Source organism: Hetaerina americana, unplaced genomic scaffold (assembly GCF_022747635.1).
Source record: "Hetaerina americana unplaced genomic scaffold, ioHetAmer1.1.p SCAF_11, whole genome shotgun sequence".
NCBI lineage: Eukaryota > Metazoa > Arthropoda > Insecta > Odonata > Calopterygidae > Hetaerina > Hetaerina americana.
Window position 1 is genome coordinate 34,139,433 of NW_027286181.1, and position 21,255 is coordinate 34,160,687.

The 21,255-nt window shown below is 33.1% G+C and overlaps 1 protein-coding gene across 1 annotated transcript in view; it reads left to right on the forward strand.

The window, feature by feature from the left end:
• Positions 1–20,479, forward strand: part of LOC139701122 (protein MMS22-like) — a 42,501-nt gene extending 22,022 nt beyond the window's left edge. Inside the window, exons 15-25 of the mRNA XM_071599699.1 lie at positions 711–902; positions 3,100–3,301; positions 3,412–3,519; positions 5,506–5,695; positions 7,428–7,598; positions 7,708–7,830; positions 9,460–9,612; positions 10,900–11,016; positions 13,261–13,487; positions 15,498–15,803; positions 19,861–20,479. Coding sequence (XP_071455800.1) covers positions 711–902; positions 3,100–3,301; positions 3,412–3,519; positions 5,506–5,695; positions 7,428–7,598; positions 7,708–7,830; positions 9,460–9,612; positions 10,900–11,016; positions 13,261–13,487; positions 15,498–15,803; positions 19,861–19,924 — 1,853 coding nt within the window. The 3' untranslated portion in view covers positions 19,925–20,479. The remainder of the gene's footprint in view (positions 1–710; positions 903–3,099; positions 3,302–3,411; positions 3,520–5,505; positions 5,696–7,427; positions 7,599–7,707; positions 7,831–9,459; positions 9,613–10,899; positions 11,017–13,260; positions 13,488–15,497; positions 15,804–19,860) is intronic.
• Positions 20,480–21,255: the final 776 nt, after the last annotated feature.

Consider the following 21,255-nt stretch of genomic DNA (forward strand, 5'->3'; position numbering starts at 1 on the left):
TGAGTATCCAATAAAGGGGAAATGGGACAGTATATAGGTATTTATATCTTGGATGTGGCAACCTTTAACAGTTTAAAATCTCTTTCTGGGATGGCGAGGAAGCATGAAATTACAACATGCCATTAAGCATGCAAATGGGAAGTCCTTATACTGTTGACTATGTACCTAGCAAAAAGAAATTGTGTGTTTTGGGGATAGATGTTTTGTCTAGAAAATAAATGGCAGATATTCAATGCCATCATAACTTTGCAATATGCAGTACTTAATGGTGTGTTATATTATGAGAATAATTTTGAAATAAACAATGTATTCTAGTCGTGGAATCATATAATGGCTTTGAAGTTCAATGTAGATGAATTTTAATTGGTCCACATTTGAAAGGACAGAAAGGCATATATTTATGGTATGATTCTGCTCTTAATTTCTAATTATATGACATTTCATTCTGAATAAATATGACTAGTTTTATTTAATGTTGAATTGGCAGCTGCCAGCTTATGCTGAAGAGAAAACCATTGTATCATTAATACGTTGGTGGAAAATGTTCCCTAGTGTACTATCCTTCCCTTGTTCATTTATTTCTGACAATGAAAAACTTTCTGAGCCTTAAGCTCTAGCAGGCTGAATTCTGCTGTTGTAAACTTGAAAAAAGTTATAGTTTTCCATGAGCTTCTGGATTACAAAATGGTTTTCTTGGTTTTTACTTTAAGGTCCATGGCTCCCACAGTGGTTAAGTGCTTGTTCCTTGTCTGCAGCACGTAGATTGATGGATACCCTTCTTGCTGTGGTTGACAAATTAAGGAAATTGCGGCAAAGTTTAGTTCAACAGAATGACCTCAGTGATTTATGGGGAGACTGTGATGACTTAGATATGTTTAATGTTGGAGAAGAGAGTAATATATGTAAGTGCATTGTTTTTCTTTCAATGGCTTTTGAGTTAATCCCAATTAGCAAAATATGCAAACGGAGCAAATTCATTTTTTTTTGTGGTAGGTCCAGTGTGAAAGTCATTTTAGTTGAGCCCCTTTGTGAGCATATTTTTCTGAGTGAAGGATACCCATAAAACCACTCCATGCATTTCATTGGGTGCCAGTTTTTTCTGTCTGTGAAGAATACAGTAAAACTTCCTCGTACTGGGTGTACATGTATGAAATGTGGATTTTTGTTGAGAGAATGATAAAAAGAGCTTTATTTAAAGCATTCTTCATTGCTAGTTAGACATTTTTCCCATATTTCGAGCAAATTGTACCTACCACACCAGTAAAAATCTTTCCTTTTTACCGTGAACCATTCATCAAGCCATTTTTTTCATATCTTCATATGAACTAAAGTGCTGCTCATTAAGTGCATGACCCATTGGAGAAAACAAGTGGTAATCAGAAAGAGCCAAGTCTGATGAGTAAGCCACATGTGGTAGAACTTCCCAGCTGAGTGCAGCCGATGTGTCGCGAACCAATTTTGCTGTATGTGATGGAACATTACCGTGAAGAAAAATGAACATGTGTTGCCTCTTTTGGTATTTTTATCTTTTTTCAAGCAGTGAATGGTTTTAATCAAATAATTGTTGTTGGTAGTCGTCAGTATAAACCGCCCTTCTGGTTCCACCTAATGCAGAGCATCATCTTTCTGCAAAAGCGATTTGGTCTTGTTGTCGATGTGGATGGTGTGCCTGGGTCTACCCATGATTTTTTGCATTTGGGATTCTCAAAATAAATCCACTTTTCATCCCCAGTAACGATGCAATGCAAAAATGACTTCCTTTTGTATTGTGCAAGCAAAATTTCACGTGTGTTTTTGCACCTCTCCATTTTCCTGTTGTTTAACTCATGTGGTACACGTCTGCCGCTCTTCTGAAACTGTCCCATCTCTTGTAGGTGATTGAAACCAGCTTGTTGACAAACACTCAATTGCTCGGCGAGTTGATTTGGTTTTTGTGAAACATCTTCGTCCATTAGTGCTTACAATGCCACATCTTACATTTTTGTTGGATTTCTGTGTTCCTTGTCTACTACATAGAAGTCACCACTTTTGAAATGCTGAAACCATTGTTCACACATATCTTTCAATGGAGCATGTTCACCATAAGTTTCTTGAATATATTAGTATGATTCAGCTGCATTTTTCTTCAAATTAAAACAAAAAATTAATTCTGTTGGGAATGCTCTTTGTTTAGTATAAATTTTGACATGTTGAACATAGGAGCACAACACCATTCAAACACTTTTTCAATTTATCACTCATGTCCGTCTGATGCCTGTTGATGGCACAACAATGGCAAAAGTGTCAAATCTTTAAATCACAAACTGCATTGGTGCACCATCTGTTGTCCGAAATTCACCTTTCATATTTGAACTCCTGGTAACCAAATTTCACCCTGCGGAAATGATTACTTCAATCCCACCAATATTAATAGTAAAATCATATAATATTGTGGTGTAACAAAATTCCATAATTGTATAAGAAAGGGTAGAAGGATGAGAGAAATCCTTTTTCATTCAATGCAATCAATTGGAGGTGGAATTTTGAATCTTAATTTAAAAAGATGAACGAGTGGTAAAGAAACAAAGTAAGAATGTGAGCAGTTACATAATTCTACAACATAGTCTGCATTAAATTACTGAGATGTTCAAATTATCCATCCTAGTAACAATTATTGATTTTTAGGGATGATTGAAATATGTGTGGATTAATTTTAAACATTGGCATCATCAGAGCCAATAAGGTATGTGCCTCTATTTTTTTCCATGTTTCCACTGGAAGATGTCCTTCAATTTTCATAATTTAACTAGAGGTTGTTTGTCATTCTCTCCATTGTTCACCACTGTATTTTCATCCAGGATAAGTGTGACCATTTTGCAAAAATTCACTGTAACATCATCCTAACATGATAATCTTGAGTGAAATTTGGAGACCATGATTTAATTGGCAAAGCAAAGAATATGTTCATGCACTCAGTGTCTTAGTATAATCCACAGAATGAACTTTTGCTTTTTTGCTAAGGAGGTCTTGAATTCGTTATGTATATTGTTTCAGGAAGTTATTCTAAAAATTTAGTTATTAATGCATGTAATCATTTTATAATATTTTTTTCTTTTACAGTGAAGGAGCAGTGGAATAAAATGGAAGCTGCTTTAACAGAGCATGTTTTACCATCTGTTCGAAACCATTGCCTTGGAGCAAATCCTCCTTTTCAAGCAGCTGATTTGGCTGTATCATTCACCCTTTCTGCATTCAGTGGTGATGGAGATAATTATGTTCAACTTTTCTCATTTTTTGTTGCATCTGATTTGGTGAACCATAGGTGGGATGTGTTAAATATTCATTGCTTAAAATGTTATACTGCATAGCTTTAGCATATTTATATCTTTTACCAATGCATTGATTTTTCTGTTGGGACAAAATTAATTTCAGAATAAGCCGGCGGTACCTCTGTCAAATTATGCCTTACAAAAACTTTATGAGTGCATTGTCACTCAAGCTAACCAACTACCAGGATATCATTATCCAGGCATGGATTAGGTCTGTATTTATTTTCTTTTTTGTCTTAGTCTAATTGTTCTTGAAAGTTACTAGAAATAATGCATAGTATCCCAACTAGTGGGGATGGGGTCATCATTCAAAAGCATTGTTGGATCCATTGATTCAAGATTAAAATTGAATCCTTTTGTGAAAACATCTGTCCTGGTCATGTAGGCTGTCTTTGTACTGCATCTTGGACACATAGGTTTTTGGTAGTTTCATGCTTACTAATTATGATCAATTAAACTAGCAAGTTTGTCAATATTTGAGAGGGTATGCATGCATGATATGTGCTTCTGATTCTAATGCTGATATCCTAAGTTAAAAAAATTTTTGTATATATACCAACCAAATATCACTGTAATGAAGCTTTTAGTTGCTGTTGTTTTCTTATGTTTAATTTGGGAACCCTTCCTCACCAGAAATGTAGTTACTATTTCAATACTTAAAAAATTAGGTCAATGAAGTACCTTACTTTATTTTAGAGAACATGAAGTATTCAGCCTCTAGTAATGATAAATTCCTGTGGGAAAATGGGATCAGCGAGTGACAAAAATGTTTGCTTGAAAATAATGTCGGTGAACAAATAAAGTAAATGTACCATATTTGATGCCATGTAAGATGCACCCTCATTTAACAATGGCACATTCAAGAAAAAAGTTTAAACACTCCTCGCTCGACATCCTACCAACTTAAATTATAGTTTCTTTCAGTTCTTAAACGTTAGGAAAGCAAAGAAATATCATGACTGTCGGCCAAAATGCATTGCTGCTGCCCTCTTTCCATGCTGCTTAGCTTAGTTTTTAGTTTAAATTGGATTGTGTGGCTTAATTACACATCACAGAAGCAAGCAAAGTGATACTCACATCACATAATAGCGATCAGCTTAATAATAACAATCCCATGTACAACACTCCTAAATTGAATATTAAATATTGAATGTTAAGTAAATATAATGACTAATGTATGGATTCCTAATAGATAGTACTGACCATCTAGGGTAAAAATAACTTGCAGTATTGAGCATTAATCCATTGAGTTCAAACCTTCACATATAAGGCCAGTGATTTTTTGAGCCATAATTTTTTTAAAAAGGTGTATCTTATGTGCTATGTAATGCGATACCTTATGTGGTCCTCAATATTTTAAAATTAAGTGTAAACCTGGCAATTTTTATCTTTGGCCTCTGCCAGTGACATAGACATCTTTCATTTTTCAAACATTTTCTTTTTCATCATTCACAGGGTGCATCCAACCTGTAAGATTGAAACAATTACAGCTTAATAGATATTTAGAAGTTTTTTTAAAAATTGACATTATCTAAAGTTGTTTCTTACGTATTTGAGCAATCATTGTGATAACAAAAGCATTGATACTGTGTAATTAATAAACTACATTTGTTGCATTAAATTGCATGAGTCACAAGTTAACAAAAGAATAAATGAAAATAATAGGCATTGATTAAATGACTTTGTTTTAGGACCATCAATCATGCACACACCTACTTCATCACAAATAGCAGCTTTGGTTGTGGCAACCTCTGATCAATAATAAGATACAGGGTGCTAATTATTTTAATTAATTTATGTAAATTTTTTGCCCTCTGGTACTAGAAAGATTTATTGAATAAGTTCTGAGAAGGCCTTCGAGAATTGAAATTTTCAGTATTATTTGTGACCTTTGAGTCAATTACTGTTGCAGACATGAGATTTCCACACTTTATAAAATTATTGCTAACTACTGAATATTTTGTTAATGTACTGGAATTTTATGGTAGTTATCATTCATGAGATACCTAGTGTGTGTTTTCTGTATTTACCATTATTTCCATGCTATCTTCCTTTGGCCGTTGAACTTGACTTCTGGTTTTTCATAAGTTCCTATGCTAAGAGTTTTTTTAGCTGAAATCTTATTGATGTTAATACAGTGAAGTCAAAAATTTTGGTTATTGGATAGACAGAATATCCATGTATTTCATCTTTTCAGGAGTTCATTGTTATCTATAGAGGAATCTGCTGTTGGAGAATTGAAAGAACTTGCAGGTTATGTGACCAAAATGACCAAGGTTTCACAACTTCTTAGCAGCCAGATAAGTTCGTCAAGCAGTAGTCCTATCCAAATCCAGTCTCTGAAGCAGTTTTTAAAGGCTATAGGGGAAAAGTATGAATCCCTGTCAGTAAGTAATTTTTTGCATCCAAAATATCAAATGAAATGCATATGCAGTATATTTTTAAGGTAGAGAATAAAGAATAATGCTCATCTTTTGACATGTTTATTTTAAATTCCATTAAAAATTAACTCATTTGCGTTTTTACACTCAAAATCAACAACTTTGTGCTTATTTAACAACTTAAAATTAACAACCCATTGTGCTTCATCTAAAATATCATTATCAAGTTTTAAAAGTGTCGTAGTAGAAGATAGGAGTAGACTAAACAGGATTGGCAGCTTATCCAAAGCTCAGCCATGTGTCTTAGCCTACAACTGTAAGGGTAAAAGATGAGGAAACAGCATTGTGATGGACAAATGCATCCTATATTGCCCAAGCACTTTGATGTATATACATTGAGGAAATGGTAAAATATGTATGGCAGAGAAGCTGCTGGTAGGAATATAAATTGACAATATCATAAAATCAGATACGTGGATAATCAAGTTTTATTTAGCTAGTCAACCAAAGAACTAAAATCGTTGCTCAACACATGAAAAATCAGTGTCATAGGTGTTGAATGAGATTCAATGTAAATGAAACTAAGGTAATGACAATCTTGTGAAATGGAAAAGCTAAGTTAATCCATTAAATTGGAGGACATAAACTGGGGCAGGTTAAACAGTTCACCTATGTAGGAAGTGTTTTGGACAAATGTGATGAAAGTATTGGGCGCATAAATTTGCAGGAGAATTGCATTAGATGAGGAAGAGTTTTACAAAGAGAAAGGGAGTTGATTACAGAGAACTTGAGACAGAATATGAATAAAAGATAAGTTAAAACTTCAATCTGGAGCATAGTTTTGTATGGATCAAAAATGTGGGCATCGAGACAAAAGAATAAGCATAGATTGGAGGTATTTGAGATGTCTTTGTGGAGGTTAGAAAAAATGAAATACAAAGGAAAGTAAATGAAGAAGTTCTAATCTAGATTTAAAGAAGAGACATGAATGTATATTTAATTAAGTGGTTGGAAGGCAAATAGCCGTGCACATCTTATGCATGGTCATAAATAAGTTCTTCTAAATGCTCTTGTTTTCGTAAATTCTAATGCATTATATATCCATGGGAACTGTAACCTTAATTTTACCCAAATGAAATCTAAATGTCTCCTCACGAGGGTACCAGGAATTATCCGGGAGGTTAAGGTTTCTTTGTGTGTGGAAAACAAACTTAAAACCTAAGAGGAAAGGGAATAGGCATGCTGGATAGAATGAAGCGAGGCAGAAAGTATACGGAACTGAAGAAGGGATGATTGCTGTTTAGTGTCATTGTGTGATACATTTGGTGAGGCTAAGAAATGTAGCAGTGGCTAATCAATGTGCCACTCAAAACCTACCGGAATAAGTAGATAACCTTTAATAACAAAAGAGCCAAATATCATATTATTAAGATATAATATAAGATGCGTAATTTTGTGGTACACTGGACAGGATTTGCAAGATTTTGATAGAGTATTAAAGCTTTCTTTGTGAAAGAAAGATCAAACAGAGTTCTAGTTTGTGACTTGTTACTGCTATTTCATTGTATCTCTTGACCCAAGAAAATGAAATCATTCTTATTTCACCAATATGATATGTGTTTAAATCATAATGACTGAAATTGAGGTTAAAACTTTTTTATTAATCATTATTATTCATTTTTTCTTTGCAAAGGTGATGTGTGTTTTTATATGTACTTCTTTCTTTTCATCTTTTCAGTCTGTATTAGAGAGGTCAACATTCAGAGAGAATTGCTCGCTATTTTTCAATAAATTAGATAAAACTATTGGCCCTCCCATACGTTCACCATCATCCGAAGACATTGTAAAGAGTATATACCATTGTTGTGGCCTGATGGTCTTACACTGTGGCAACATAATTTATACAAAGGTGTGTGTTGGGTTTACTATGATATTTTTCACATTTTTTCATCATTGAAAACTATGTTGTATGTATTGGTATCTACAGATGTTTAATTTAAAATTTTCCTTGTCCATAGGGGAAACCCAACTGTCTCCTGCCAACTATTCTCACCCATCTGATACTACCACCACAAATATATAACCCTGATGCCAACATACATAAGTACCTCCTCAGTGCCATAAAGGAAAGCATCCACTTGGTAATTATTACTGTTTCTCTATCTCCTGGGTCTCCTCCCCACCCTTTTCATTTTTTTTAAACTCTAAAGGATGTGCATAAATTGGTTAGTCAGTTCAGGTAAATGCTAGTGGTAAAGTAAGATCGCCACTTTCCAGTGTTTCGTGGGACTTACTATTTTATTTTGCCTATGTGTCAATGCCAATTTTTCCTTCCAATTAATGATGCTCAGACATTGAATTTTGATTATGTATCACTTCACTTAAGGTGTTGACTGAGATTACTTGAATACTAAGGAAGAATAGACTTTTTCTCAATTTTAAATGGGAAGCTAGTCTCCTAATGTTTGTGGGAAATGGGACCCTGGGTATAAGATTTGGATTGGGACCATCTTGACATAGTGAAGGGTGTAAAACAATATGTTCTTATTGTTATTTATACCTAACAATATTTTTTATGGTGTAGGGAAAAAGATAATCTTTACAACTCAGTGATTTAACTGATATGTATTTTTGTAGTCAAGGATTTATTATGTTCTGTCATCCTCAGGTGACAGAAAACATTAAGTAATTTATTTAAAAACACTTTATAAAGATGCAATGTGGGCACAAGGGGTGGGGTAAAGCATGCAAAAATTGGGAGGATAAGGAGGGGAAGAAGGTGGTCATCTGTGGAATTGGTTTTCAAGCATGAATGCGAGGGTAAATGGTGTGATGAAGATTGAAGGAAGTGATTGGAGGAACTTCACTTGACCTGGTCTCCATCCCTTAGATGTGTGAATGGTCCATCCATTTACTGTTAACAATTCCAAAAGGTAGTTCAATGAGATGAAAAGCATTAAGGAATAGGAGGCTTTCAAAGACAGATTTTAAAGGCTGTTAACTGCTGCAATCAGTGATGAAATCCTAATTTTGAAAATCTAATTCATTGTTGATTTCTTGGAATTGTTGTGTGTTGGATTAGGGATTCCTTATCATTTAGACTACAATCCATAATATTAATTATTGTATGTGAAGTTTACCTATGGTATGAAGACAGCATATTTAAATTTATTGGAGCTGTCAAATACTAAATGATTGAAGATTTGGTATAAGATTTCTGGATGCTTATTTTTATTATCTAATAAAATTTTGGAAAATAGCATGTTTTTGCGTGGGGTAAACATTTTGTTCAATGATCTAACACTAGCACCAAAATTATTTTGTAGCCTAATTATCTGGCCATTTTTACACTGTTGTGATTTTCCAATGAGGAGAAGACCTTTCATAATTTTAATATCAAATATAGGCATGTACATGGATATATTTGTTTGATGTTACTCTGAAAATATTAATCTGAAATATATTCCAACTCTAATGAATTTCATTTTTATTTATTATTTATACTTATCATTTCATCTTTCGTTTGAAAAATTTTTAAGCTTGCCTCTGTAAAATGATTGTTGTGCTTATATTAGATATAACTTTTGTAATTTATTATATAATTTAAGCCAAAGGAAAACCTTTTATTCAAGTAAATTATTAGAATGAATTAATTTGAAGTTATCAAGCATTCGGTGACTTGGGAGAAGTTATGTTTTTCATGTTATGTCATTGCATTTTATAACTGAACAGAAGTTATTGCCAAGTTGGTAATCTGTAATTATCTTCAGTATCTGCATGGGCTGTCCAAACTCTCTCCAAGTAGTAACCCATACATCAAGAGGTGTTTGCAAGATATCATCAAAGTCTACATACCTAGATTGTATGAAAAGAATCCTGGAGTTGCTTTTAATTCGCTTAAAACTCATCATCATCCTCTTTTGGTAAGCTGTATATTAAATTACTTTGCTCCTTAAAATGTGCATTTCATTTGTGATTGTTTTAAGTTTTGCAAATGTAAAAACAGTTGTACAAATTATGTTTATTGTCCTCAGTTGTGTCTTTTTGACATCTATAAATGGATTATGGTCCATTTAATGACTTACACAAATCTGAAAGTTATTAATTTCTACATAATATGTGTGCATGCAAACAGTGAAACAAAATAATATTATATGGCTAGTACCTTAATTGATTCTCAATTACTCTAGGATATTGTTTATTTATGCGTAAAGTAAGTTGTGTACATTGAATCATGATGAGTATGCACATCATTGTAAACTATACTGAATGGCCAGATGCATGATATAAGATTGTTTATTAAAAGCTAACTTTTGCCTGAAAAAATTTGTTATTCCATTATCGTCTCAATCAATCATTAGATTCACATTTATTTCTGCAGTGCTCTCTAGTATAGCTTATAGTATGTAATGAATTTTTTTAAATTACAGCTTTTTACCCAGATTCAGTATTTAATCAAAATAGGCCACTAATTTCCAATCATAAAAAAAATGTTCAGTGGAATGAAATTATTCCATAAATGTAAATTATTATCAATTTATCGATTTCTGTGGTGTCGGGTGCATTTATTTCATTGATTTATGTAACTAACAATGTGTCATTAATTAATAAAGACTTAAGAACTTGGATTCTCTTTTCACAAAGTGGGCTTTGGAATATCAGGTAAATGTTTGGAATTACATACTCCGTGTTTCTATAATTATGAAAGAAGTAGTGAATAGACCAATTTCTTTTCAGTTGTAAATATATAATGGGAATAGGAACTTCTCGGTGAAAATAGAGTTCCTTTTAGTTGTGAGATCAGTTCATGTTTTCTATAGGCCAATTGCACATGCAGAAACTAGAAAATACTTAAACTAATGTATGACCGATATCACTTATACCAATGTCCTAAAGAGTTATAAGGGATTGTCCTCATAGAAAATACCTAATTAGATCTCGCATACATACATGAAAAAAAAAGATGGTTTGTTCATTGTGCAAATTTTGCTGCAGGAAAACATTTTTATAGGATTGTTGAAAGAATTAATGGAATAAGTTTTGCAATCGCACTTTTATATCATACATCATTATTTTTTATTTTCTCGCCAAACTGTGGAATAAGCTAAGTTGATCAAATGCTAGTCAACAATTCATACAAATATGTTAAGTCACAGCCTCTGTAAAATCAAGGTACAAGGTATTACTAATATGCATTTTTCTTTCCACAGGGATGTTTTGAACCCTCTGATAATGAGAATGAAATTTTGCAAAGCATTTTGCTTGAAATAATAACAACAATACTTAAGTCATCAAGAGGAAGGCAGGTTCACATGCATGCAGCAAAGGTATTTATAATGCATTGTAAGGTGGTTATGTATATCTTGATGGCTGGGAATTTACTTTGTGTTAATAACAAAAATTAGTGCAAATGCTTCTGTTTGTTGCTGCATGGTGTAGTAAAGTCAGTGACACATATGATAAGTTCCAAGCAATTAGAGAAAGTACAGAACATTGTTTGAGTTCTTTTTCATTTACATTCATTGTCAGGTTATCTGGCAAAGGGAATACCTTCTGTTGTGCCTACTACGAATTTTAACATCCAACTAAGTGGTCATTGGGAATTATGATGATTAAGCAATTATTATTTTGAATTATCTAACCAAAGCTGGGAACTTCTTCGTCTCTCAAATGCTGTGCACCATAGCACAGCCTTTATCCTTCCGAATAGTGGACATCTCATGGTGTTCTTCACCATGTTCTTGCTAAAATTTCATAAATTGCCATCTGTACTTTACATTTAGGGGAAATTCTAAAGGAAAAAGGAATTTTCACAAAATAGAGGATTCAGCGACAAATCCATCCAAATTTTCCATTTAATATCCAAGTCCAGAAAACTACAGATAATAGAAACCCCAGGGTTCAGGTACTTTACCAGATTTGTGGTTTTTATATAAGGAATGGTACCATTTTACTCAATAGTAGAAATTCATGTGTCAACTTCAGGTAATTAATAAATGGTTGGTGCAAATTGAGAAATTTATGATTTTAATATCAAAATATTCATTTCGTAAGCATGCATTGTTTGTATTAAAGTATCAGGAAATTTCAAAATGTATTAAAATCAGGAAATAGATTTATTTCAGATATTGCTGCAATGCCTCAAAATTGTTCAATGTACACTCTTTGAGCATTGACACTAGAGTGTCAGCAATTTTTCTATGACTTAGAGACTCCTTGGTAGGCATATCCCAGAAGGTCCTTAAGGGTAGGCATCCAAGCTTCTTTGGCGGCACTTAGGGTCCCATGGTGGTGTCTTTTGAGGGAGGAATTCACTTTTGGAAATAGGAAATAGTCGGCTGGTTTCAATTCTGGACTGAAAAGTGGTTGGGGAATCGTCCCGATGCCTTAGCAGAAGGTCTTTGCATGCAAACACTTGACCCCGCTATTGGTCGTCTGTCAAGACCTTAGGGATGAGTATGGCGCAGATCTTTTGCATTGCCAAATATTCAGTATTAATGGTGTGCACTGTCATCTTGTCATGCCAATATCATCTGGAATCATGTGCACATTTAACCGACAGTCTGAATTCAGCACTTCACATACACGTCAGGAAAAAATTGTTACTGATACTTTTTGTACAAACCTTGTAATTATTTCAAAATTATCCATTAATCTTAAACTGGCTCAATGTGTTTCAAAGAGAATAGATTTATTTAACAAACATTGTAAAAATTATATGAATTAAGATCATCTACATGTACTATGGGCTTGCATAAGACATTCCTGGTAGTGTACTTTCCGGATTAGTATGTAGTAATTTTCTTTGATTGAACCTTATTGTTGTTCCTAGCATGTTTGTTGATAAAAGACATCCAAAATCTCGAAGATCTGACATCAGTTTAATTAATTCATATGTGGCCCAGTTTGTAAATACATATGCATATATATATACTAAAATATGAATGATTGAGGGCTCTTCAAAAGAAAAGACACCCTCATTTTTCAAAAAATTTCAAAGTAGATTTAAATCTTCTTTCTCTTGATATTCCTAACTTAGGGCTCTAACAACCTTAGTAGTGCTTTTATATTATAATGGCATTTTTTTTAGAGAAACTAAACTCATGTATTATAGGAATTCATTTCAAAAATGAAACTATTTTTTGTTGGATCTCATTCACTATTTTTACTCGGATCAAATGAGATAAATCAGATTGAGGGAGAGATCAGATGCATGAAATAATTCTTACCAACAACATATCTTTAATATTACCAAATTTATTTGCCTGAATGCAGGTGGGATATACAAGGACCCTTCAATGAAATTTTAATGATGATTACTGTAAAATTATTAAATCATTTCGTTCCAAGTCAACTTTACTATTGCATGCACAAAGTTATTGCATGATTTTTTCTTTCATTTTTTTAAGCATTGTTTATTAACCTTTGTTGTTACTGCTTACTGAAGTTCCGCCGCTAATGTTTGTTTATTCATTAGAAATATTTTTATTTTTCTTATGCTCTTTGTGACTTTGGGATAATTCAACCCGAATTGTGAGTGATTCATTAATCATTTACCATTGATATTTCAGGCAATAGGGTTAATACAGCAAATCACCCAATTAGGTCGAAGAAGAGGTAAAGATGAAGGCAAGGACCTTGTTTGTCCTCTTGCTGTGACAGCACTCCCTGCACTGTTTGAATTTCTTATAAATGTTAGCGATGATGCTCAAGAATGGAAAATGGCATTTGATGCCACGAATTCTCTCATATTCGCCTTGAAAGAGACAAGAAGTTCCAGTGAATTCAGGAATCAAAGGTATGTTTAAATCTCATTTTATCCGCCAGTCGTACAAGTTCGTACCCGAGGATAATGCTCATGCATCGAAACTAGTTGTGCCAAATAAAAAAGTTAGTGGAAAGACACATTGGTATTTTTTACTTCAGTGATAATGGATTTCCAGAAAGTTAAGCCTGAAAATATCGATTAAAAGAAGTTTCAACTGTAAATAGAAGAATCAATTAAATTGGGAAAAAAATCATGATGCTCGGGTTCAATTTCCAAATCTGAAACATTTTAGAGGCCTTAGATGGTATCAAAAACAGTTTGAAATCCATTAATTTGTTGTGTGTCATTATATTTGTTAGAAATATAAAATTATATGAAATTATATTCAGCCTTTTTATATTTTGGGTTGTTGTGTAATCATAATAGCACATAACTGCCTTTATTTGAATGATATTAGTTAATCTGTGGGGAAGAAAACAACTGAAATCTTATAGTTTATAAAATTGTCTCCTCAAAATTAATTCAAAACAAGTATTAGAGCATGTTAGAAAAATTAATAAGAAGCCTCATAGAAGGCTTAAAAGCTGAATATTCATATCCTATTTCATGGCAAACTATGCATGAATGAGTTATTTTAATTTCATAAATTATCATTGATACATGAGCTAAGATTATATATTGACTTGAGCAGTCAAGATTGAATTACTTCAAGCAGAATGGTATTCTTAAACATGGGGACTGCTTCTCTGTACTCAGAATTGAATGTGTCAAAGTTGACTTCCCTCTAGCTCCATAGATTTTCCTCAAAATGCACCATAGTATTCCATACATGTGTGGGGGAAAATATATTTACCAGAAAAATCTGGAATTATGAAGGAATTTTTTATCCTCCATTTTGATGGGCTCCCTGACAACTAGCAAACATTTGAAGAAAACCTGATGCATATTATAATGTATCTAGCCGCCAAGTTTAGGCAAAAGGCCTTACCATTTCTTGGGGCATGATGTATCAATAGCTTTAAAAAAAAGCTTTTTTCACAGTTCATAGATTAAGCCCATAGGGTTAGTCATTTGGGTAATGTCCTCACCTGCTTACCCAAAATTCAAGGATTCAAGTTCCGCCTTAACTGTGGGTTTTGTGTCAACTATGAAAGATTTAGGCCATGGGAAACCTGTTGAAGAGCAAAAGACTTACCAGGATCCAAAAATGTGCATCAACTACCATAAATGTCCAGTGAGCAAAATAATCTCTCTGTAAGTAGAAGTAGTGGAAGTTCTGCTTCTATTTGTCACATCTCTTGAGAAATTGTTTCATGTTGACAAAAAATTGATCAAATAGAATTAAGATATTTGTTGGATAGTTTTACTCTCTTCTGTGAAAAATAGAGAATTAAAAAAATGATGCTGTAGTCATGGACACAAAAATTTCAACACACAGAATATTATTTGACTTGCTGAAAGATTTTGAAGTAAACTAAGGACTAGGACTAATATAGGACTAGATCACAATTTCAGTTTTTTTGTTAGCGTTTCAAATAATCTGTACTTAAATGGACACAAAAAAAACCTTTGTCTTTTGCTGATAACTGCTTTTAGTTCCAAATTTTTTTGTATTAAGCAGGATCCATGTAACAAGGTTTTAGTGTGCATGTGGAGTATCATATGGTACCATCCAATTAAAATACCCCACTCTATTCAATGTAATATTTATCCATTCAGTTACGTGCATCAGCGGATAAATCTTTTATAAAATGACCTGGAGCTTAATATTAGTGCATGCTTATAATTTATTCAACATGCTGGATAACATATTTTGCATCCTATTCAATATGAATGTACCTCATAAATAGTAATTTGTTTCTTTAAAACTTAAGTAACAAAACATTTAATTTTGATCCTTGTGGCCACGCTTATCAAAAATATTTTCTCTCTGCAAGACTTGCTAGAGTAGTTCTTTGATACCAAAGAAAAACCCCAGAATGGTGTATGGGTGATATTGATTTTTAAATATTGTGGCATATAAATGTCTCACATTTTCAGGACCAGTAATTGCATCACATCAAATAATGGTTGTGAAGAAAATTTTGCAAAAGTTCCTAAAGTGGACAGTGTTGGTGAAAATTGTGGCAGTTGTGAATCTAGTGATCAGTGGTCTGAAGTGCTCTCTAGTGTTGTGAAAAAAGTGTGCCAGCGCCATATGGCATTTTCAGCATCTGTCTTATTTCGATTGATGCAAACTTTTGTTCGTTCCAATCCCGGTGTTGTACTTGTGGCATATAAACATTTAGTTGATGAAGTAAAAGAGGTGGAGAGGAGAAGAGGTGTTGGACTAGATTCATTTCTCAGGTGAGGCAGTCTTTCTTAAAACCGTAGCTTTAAGGTTTCTTATCATTTTTGTGGTGATAATTTTTGTTGCATGTATCTGATCCATATTGCATTTCATATTTTGTTGCACCTCTTACATAAATAATAAATCACCATAAAGTAATCCCTACCATCTAATACATGTAATAATCCCATACATATTAAATGATAAATAAATACATAATTTATTAATTTATCACCCAAAAATTAATCTGAATATTAGAAAGGAATGGCATGTGTTCAATATTTTCATGCCCATTGAACTCTTTAGCTTCTCAAAATTCAAACCATGGCTATAGTGAAACAAACTTATGTAAAAACAAGACCTGTTTGTATCATTCTTCAAAATTATTTGACCTTTGTTTTTTGGCAATGCTTTTTAATAAAAAGCATTTATATTTGAGAATTATTCACGGAACTATTTTCTAAATGGTTCATTTTAACCAATCTGCAGATATCTCATTAAATCAGTTTTCTGGAGCACCACTATAAGCCCAAAAAATGGTGATATACCTTCATAAGCTGGGTGAGCATAATTTCTATAGAGCCAATCTTCATTCAGAAAAAAAGTTTTTCGCGAGTTTTACTGATTAATGTAAATAATGGTCCTAGTATGTAATTATCATTTTGAAAATTAAACCGTTCCTTGTTATGTGCCTGATGTTCTGCCTATATTCCTGGGCCTATGCTTGGATATTGATAGTGTTCTGGAAATGGTCTTTAAAGCACAATTAATGCATCTTGAATAGCCATTGAACTCCTAAGAAACAGTCATCTTCTCCATTACACGTGAAAAGGGCAGATGATTCATCAGCCTCTAGAGATTAAGGTTAGCTGCAAAATGAGTGAGTGTACTTGAAAGTTTACCATTTTTTAAAGTTAGTGTTGGTATTGTGAGAATGTAGAAGTCTATTCTTGTGTTAAATGGCTTAAAGACTAAAACATTCTACAAAGGTATTTTGATCAGATGATGTCAGCTGTAAAGCAGTAGGTTCCCAGTTTCCTAGAGGAGGGGCCTCTACCCTCCATTAATATAAGGGAAGGTGGAGATCATGGTGTTTGGTACATCATTTTTCAGTTCATTATAGTTGTGGTAAAACCTGCTCTAATGATTATAGTGCTGTGGTTTGGATGGCTACAGAAAATTCTACAATACCATCCTAAGGGGCACACCAATTCATCTTTCTCTCACTGTTCTTGATTTAGAAAACAGACATAATGGAACCCTTTCAAGTAAAATATTCCAGAGGTAAACTAATCCCCCAGGAAAGAATAGTTAAACCACACCTCAATTGTAATTAGACCGATTGGTAAACAGCGTGACATTTCCAATGGGCACTAGGGCAAATAAATGTAAAAAAATAGATGGCAAACTATGAAGGCTGAATGTTTGAAATGAATTAGGCTGAAGAAAACCTGTAACGAGGAAATCGATGATCACAGATGCAGAACAGCACATGCTAGAAGAAAGTACAGGAAGCTCTGATGAATGACATATTTGTTAAAAAAGGTTGAGAAACAGAATGAGCTGAACAGAAAGAATAGCCATATAAGAATGGATGAAGACCCTGTGCAAAGAAGTTCAGCATAGCCTTGTTTATAGAAAATTTAAAGCCGCTAACTGGACCATGAGTTGATATTTCCATCCTTCTTCTTAACTTCATTGAAAGATGAGTCAGCATCATTGTCATTCGCAATGGCAGTGACGAAAATCTTATTGAAGGTGAAGATTGAGTATATTGATGAAAAGAGTATTTGGAGACCCTTTATGATGGAAAAGGAATGCATGCAAGGGTCTTAGAAGAAGGGGATACTGTCGATAGTAATGATGAGAGAGGGTACTATGTACACCCTTAGGTCTACATTTCATTTTACAATAAAGGACAAACAACAGGGCAGACCTGGAACTAATAAGCCATGAAGAGGAATCATTTTCACCTCTCTGTTATTTCTTTGATCTTTAAGAAAGTAAAAGTAATGTGCCATTAGAGGTGTTACTACTGTAAACTTATTTGGGAAGCAGTGGTAATAGTTAAACATGTCAAAAATCACAGTGAAGGATGGGTATATGTTATCTGGCACATGGAAAAGGATTTTTCAGCCAAAGATATCAAATAAAAGAGCCAGGCGATCAGATGACTTAACTGCCGATTTGACTAATTGGGGACCTCAGGACAAAAAACACCCCAACATAAGATGGACAAAATATATGTATCACCACTTCTGACCTAAATATGCCACAAGGATGTCTAGAGAAACTTGGACTAAGGAAAAATGTACTAACTGGAAAAAGAGGAAGAATTTTGCTATTTAGGAAGCAAGGTCACTAGCAATGGAAATAGCAAGAAGGATATAGTAAGCAGGATAAGAATGACAAAGAGAGCTTTCTGTTTGGAAAAACAACTGTAAATGGTAAATGCTAATAACATAACCATAAGAGAGTGATTCATGAAACCATATTGGTAGTAGTGGTAGTTTTGAGGGGAGGCAACCGACAGCTGAGGTCATTTGCCCCATTAGGGACAGAATTCACATTCTATGGATGTAAGACGTGGATGATAGGAAGAGCTAAGAAAAGGGATTAGATGTGATAGAAATGTAATGCTACCAAACAATGATGATAATAAAATCGATAGAATAACAAATGATGATATACTTGAAGTATGAATGGAAAGAGAATTCTATGGGGGGCATTTAGATGAAGAAAGAGAAAAAGGGAAACTAATTTGACTGACTGAGGCTTGTGAGTTTACTGAAATCTCATAATTGGTGGAAGAAGGAAAGGGAAGGTTTAGAATGATCTTTTAGAAGTTTATGTTGAAAATGTTTATGAAATTTAAGGGAATGAAAATACAGCAAGTATCAAAGAATAGCTTGGAGGCCTGCTAAAAATGAATCCTCAGTTCAATGGTATCCAGCTCAATCTTGTGAACATTCATCTTAAGGAATCAAGTTGATAATGTGTGATAAAGATGGCTAGTGTTATGCAAAAATAAGTAATTAAGAAATTTCCAAAGATAAGTGGCTTGTTAACAAGCAATAGTGCTTGCAAGTACCTAAGCTAATGCTTAATATGTGATTTGTGATTTATTAGCTGTGCTTAATTTATCAGAATGATACTTATATTCATTCCTCATTCTCCAATATATTTATGCCTCCTTATCAACCTAAATTTCATCTGCTATCTTTAATCAATATCTAGTTGTTTTATTCATACAAGCCTTTGCATTGAAATAAAGCCTTGTCTGAGAACAGTAGCATGATTTTAAAAAATTTGTTTTTGCTAATCAAAAAAACTTTCATAGGGATGCATAATATGTGAATAAACAAACATGCTGTCCCAGTCCCCCATTAATTTTATGCATCAATACACTCAAATGTGTATATATGTAGTTACATAAAATCATGGACTAAGGTAAATTCTATGTGTGGAAGCTTGAATGTTGTAGGTTACTAATATTTTAATTGTGTATGTCTTGCTCAAAATTTACCTGCTAGGACATAATGATGAGCATTTCCAGTAATAATAAAGGAGAACCTGTTACATATTTGATTACCTCTTAAAAGCTGTATAAATATGTATAAATACCAAAGAATTCATTTTGTGGTACCGTCATCATGGTGGGATGAAATAGATGAATGTGTAGATACAGAATATTAATACATATATGTATATATAAAGTGATATTTATGTTTTGGAAAGTATATCAAGGTATTTTGGTGGAGTAATAATCAGCTACTTTTAAAGTAATAGAAAAAAATTGCTTTCTCTTGCATTATTTGCTTGGCTTTCTCTCCTACTAAACATATGAGACATTTTCCCCATAAATTTTTCAATTTTTGCATCTGAGACAAATGTATTTTTATCTGTCAAAAGTATTTTACTTTTTCCTGCTTGATATCATATGTTTCAATCGAATTTCAATATAACACCTACATAGATGAGTATGTACACCTCGGGCTTGAGAACAACTGGATCTCTGTTGAAAATTAACCATATATATGTAACTTTTACATTAATTGTATTACTCATTTTCAGGTCCTCTCTACAAAAACTCCAGACATCTTTGGAAGCAGTTAAGAGAAACAGTAAAGTAAAATGATTGTAGTGTTGTTCTTCTCTACACTTGAATTTTCAGCTGTCATGGTTAAAGTACTTTTAAAATTCAATTTATAATGATGGACTGCATTGCTTATTAGTACTCCTTTGTGCTGGTGATGTGCCCATTTGTTAGTGAAGGAGTTTTTATATTAAGATAAAAGTGTGAAAATTCATACCAATTGTAGATATGCATAAAACTACCAATACGTATAAAAACTTAGTGCAAGAAGACTGAATATGTATTGGATTGTTTTATCAAGCATAATTATTGAGTGTGCTAGTGAGAAGTGTAAATATATAATTATATATGTAAATAAGAAAAATAACGTGTTTTGACCCTTCATAAATTTATATAAATAAAACTCCAAATATATGTTCACTAATTCTCTCAGCAGATATATTGAACGACATCACTTAAACTTTTGTTACCACAACATCTCTTACCTTTGTTGCAATTAAGTTTAGTTTAAATTCCTGATCCATTTTTTTATAAATTTTTAATGATTCAGTGTGTACATTTTTACAGAACACTTGAATTATTATTTTCTATCTCTGGAATTGCATAATTTTTCAACTCCTCAATTTTGTATCAAATGTTACGAGAACTTAAATTTAAAAAAGGTTATGTGATCACATCTTTTAAACTGTATATATATATTTTTAATAAATTATGAAAAAATTATTGCTCTGTTGTGAATATCATATCCCTTGTAGTGTGTGCCTCATTTGTTTCAAGGTGACTGCTTATAGTGTGAAAAGAGTACTTTCATTTATTGGCAGTGTAAATTCATTAACACTGTTTTTCAGGAATATTCATTCACTTCCAAACACTTATATTTTCTTTTGCCAATAACTCTAAAGAATTAAGAGGATAAGCAGCAAGGCCTAGTAAACTTCTATCATATTGTTTTCTTCTCGACAAGATGTCATACTGTAGCAATTATGAGCATTTACCTAATGATTGATATTGTCATAAAGTTTTTGCTCAAGGTTTTTTAATCTTTAGGGAGAGACAAACTATGAGATTTTCCAAGATGAGCACCATAATTAGAAGATTTACTAGAATTAGACTTAGTACCTCTTCTAATTACTAGAATTAGAAGAAGTACTAATGTATGCCTGTGCCTTCATGCGTGTGTTGTACCAGACATACCAATACATGCTCTCATATTGGCCTTTATATATGGTGGGTATATTTCTACTTGTCAAAGGTCAAAAAAGGGGAAGGTATTCTTTTGGAACCCTGATAAAACCAGTGCAAGATGCAGAACTACTCATTACACTCAAACATACATTAAATTTTTTTTCACTATGACAATAATTGAAGGCATT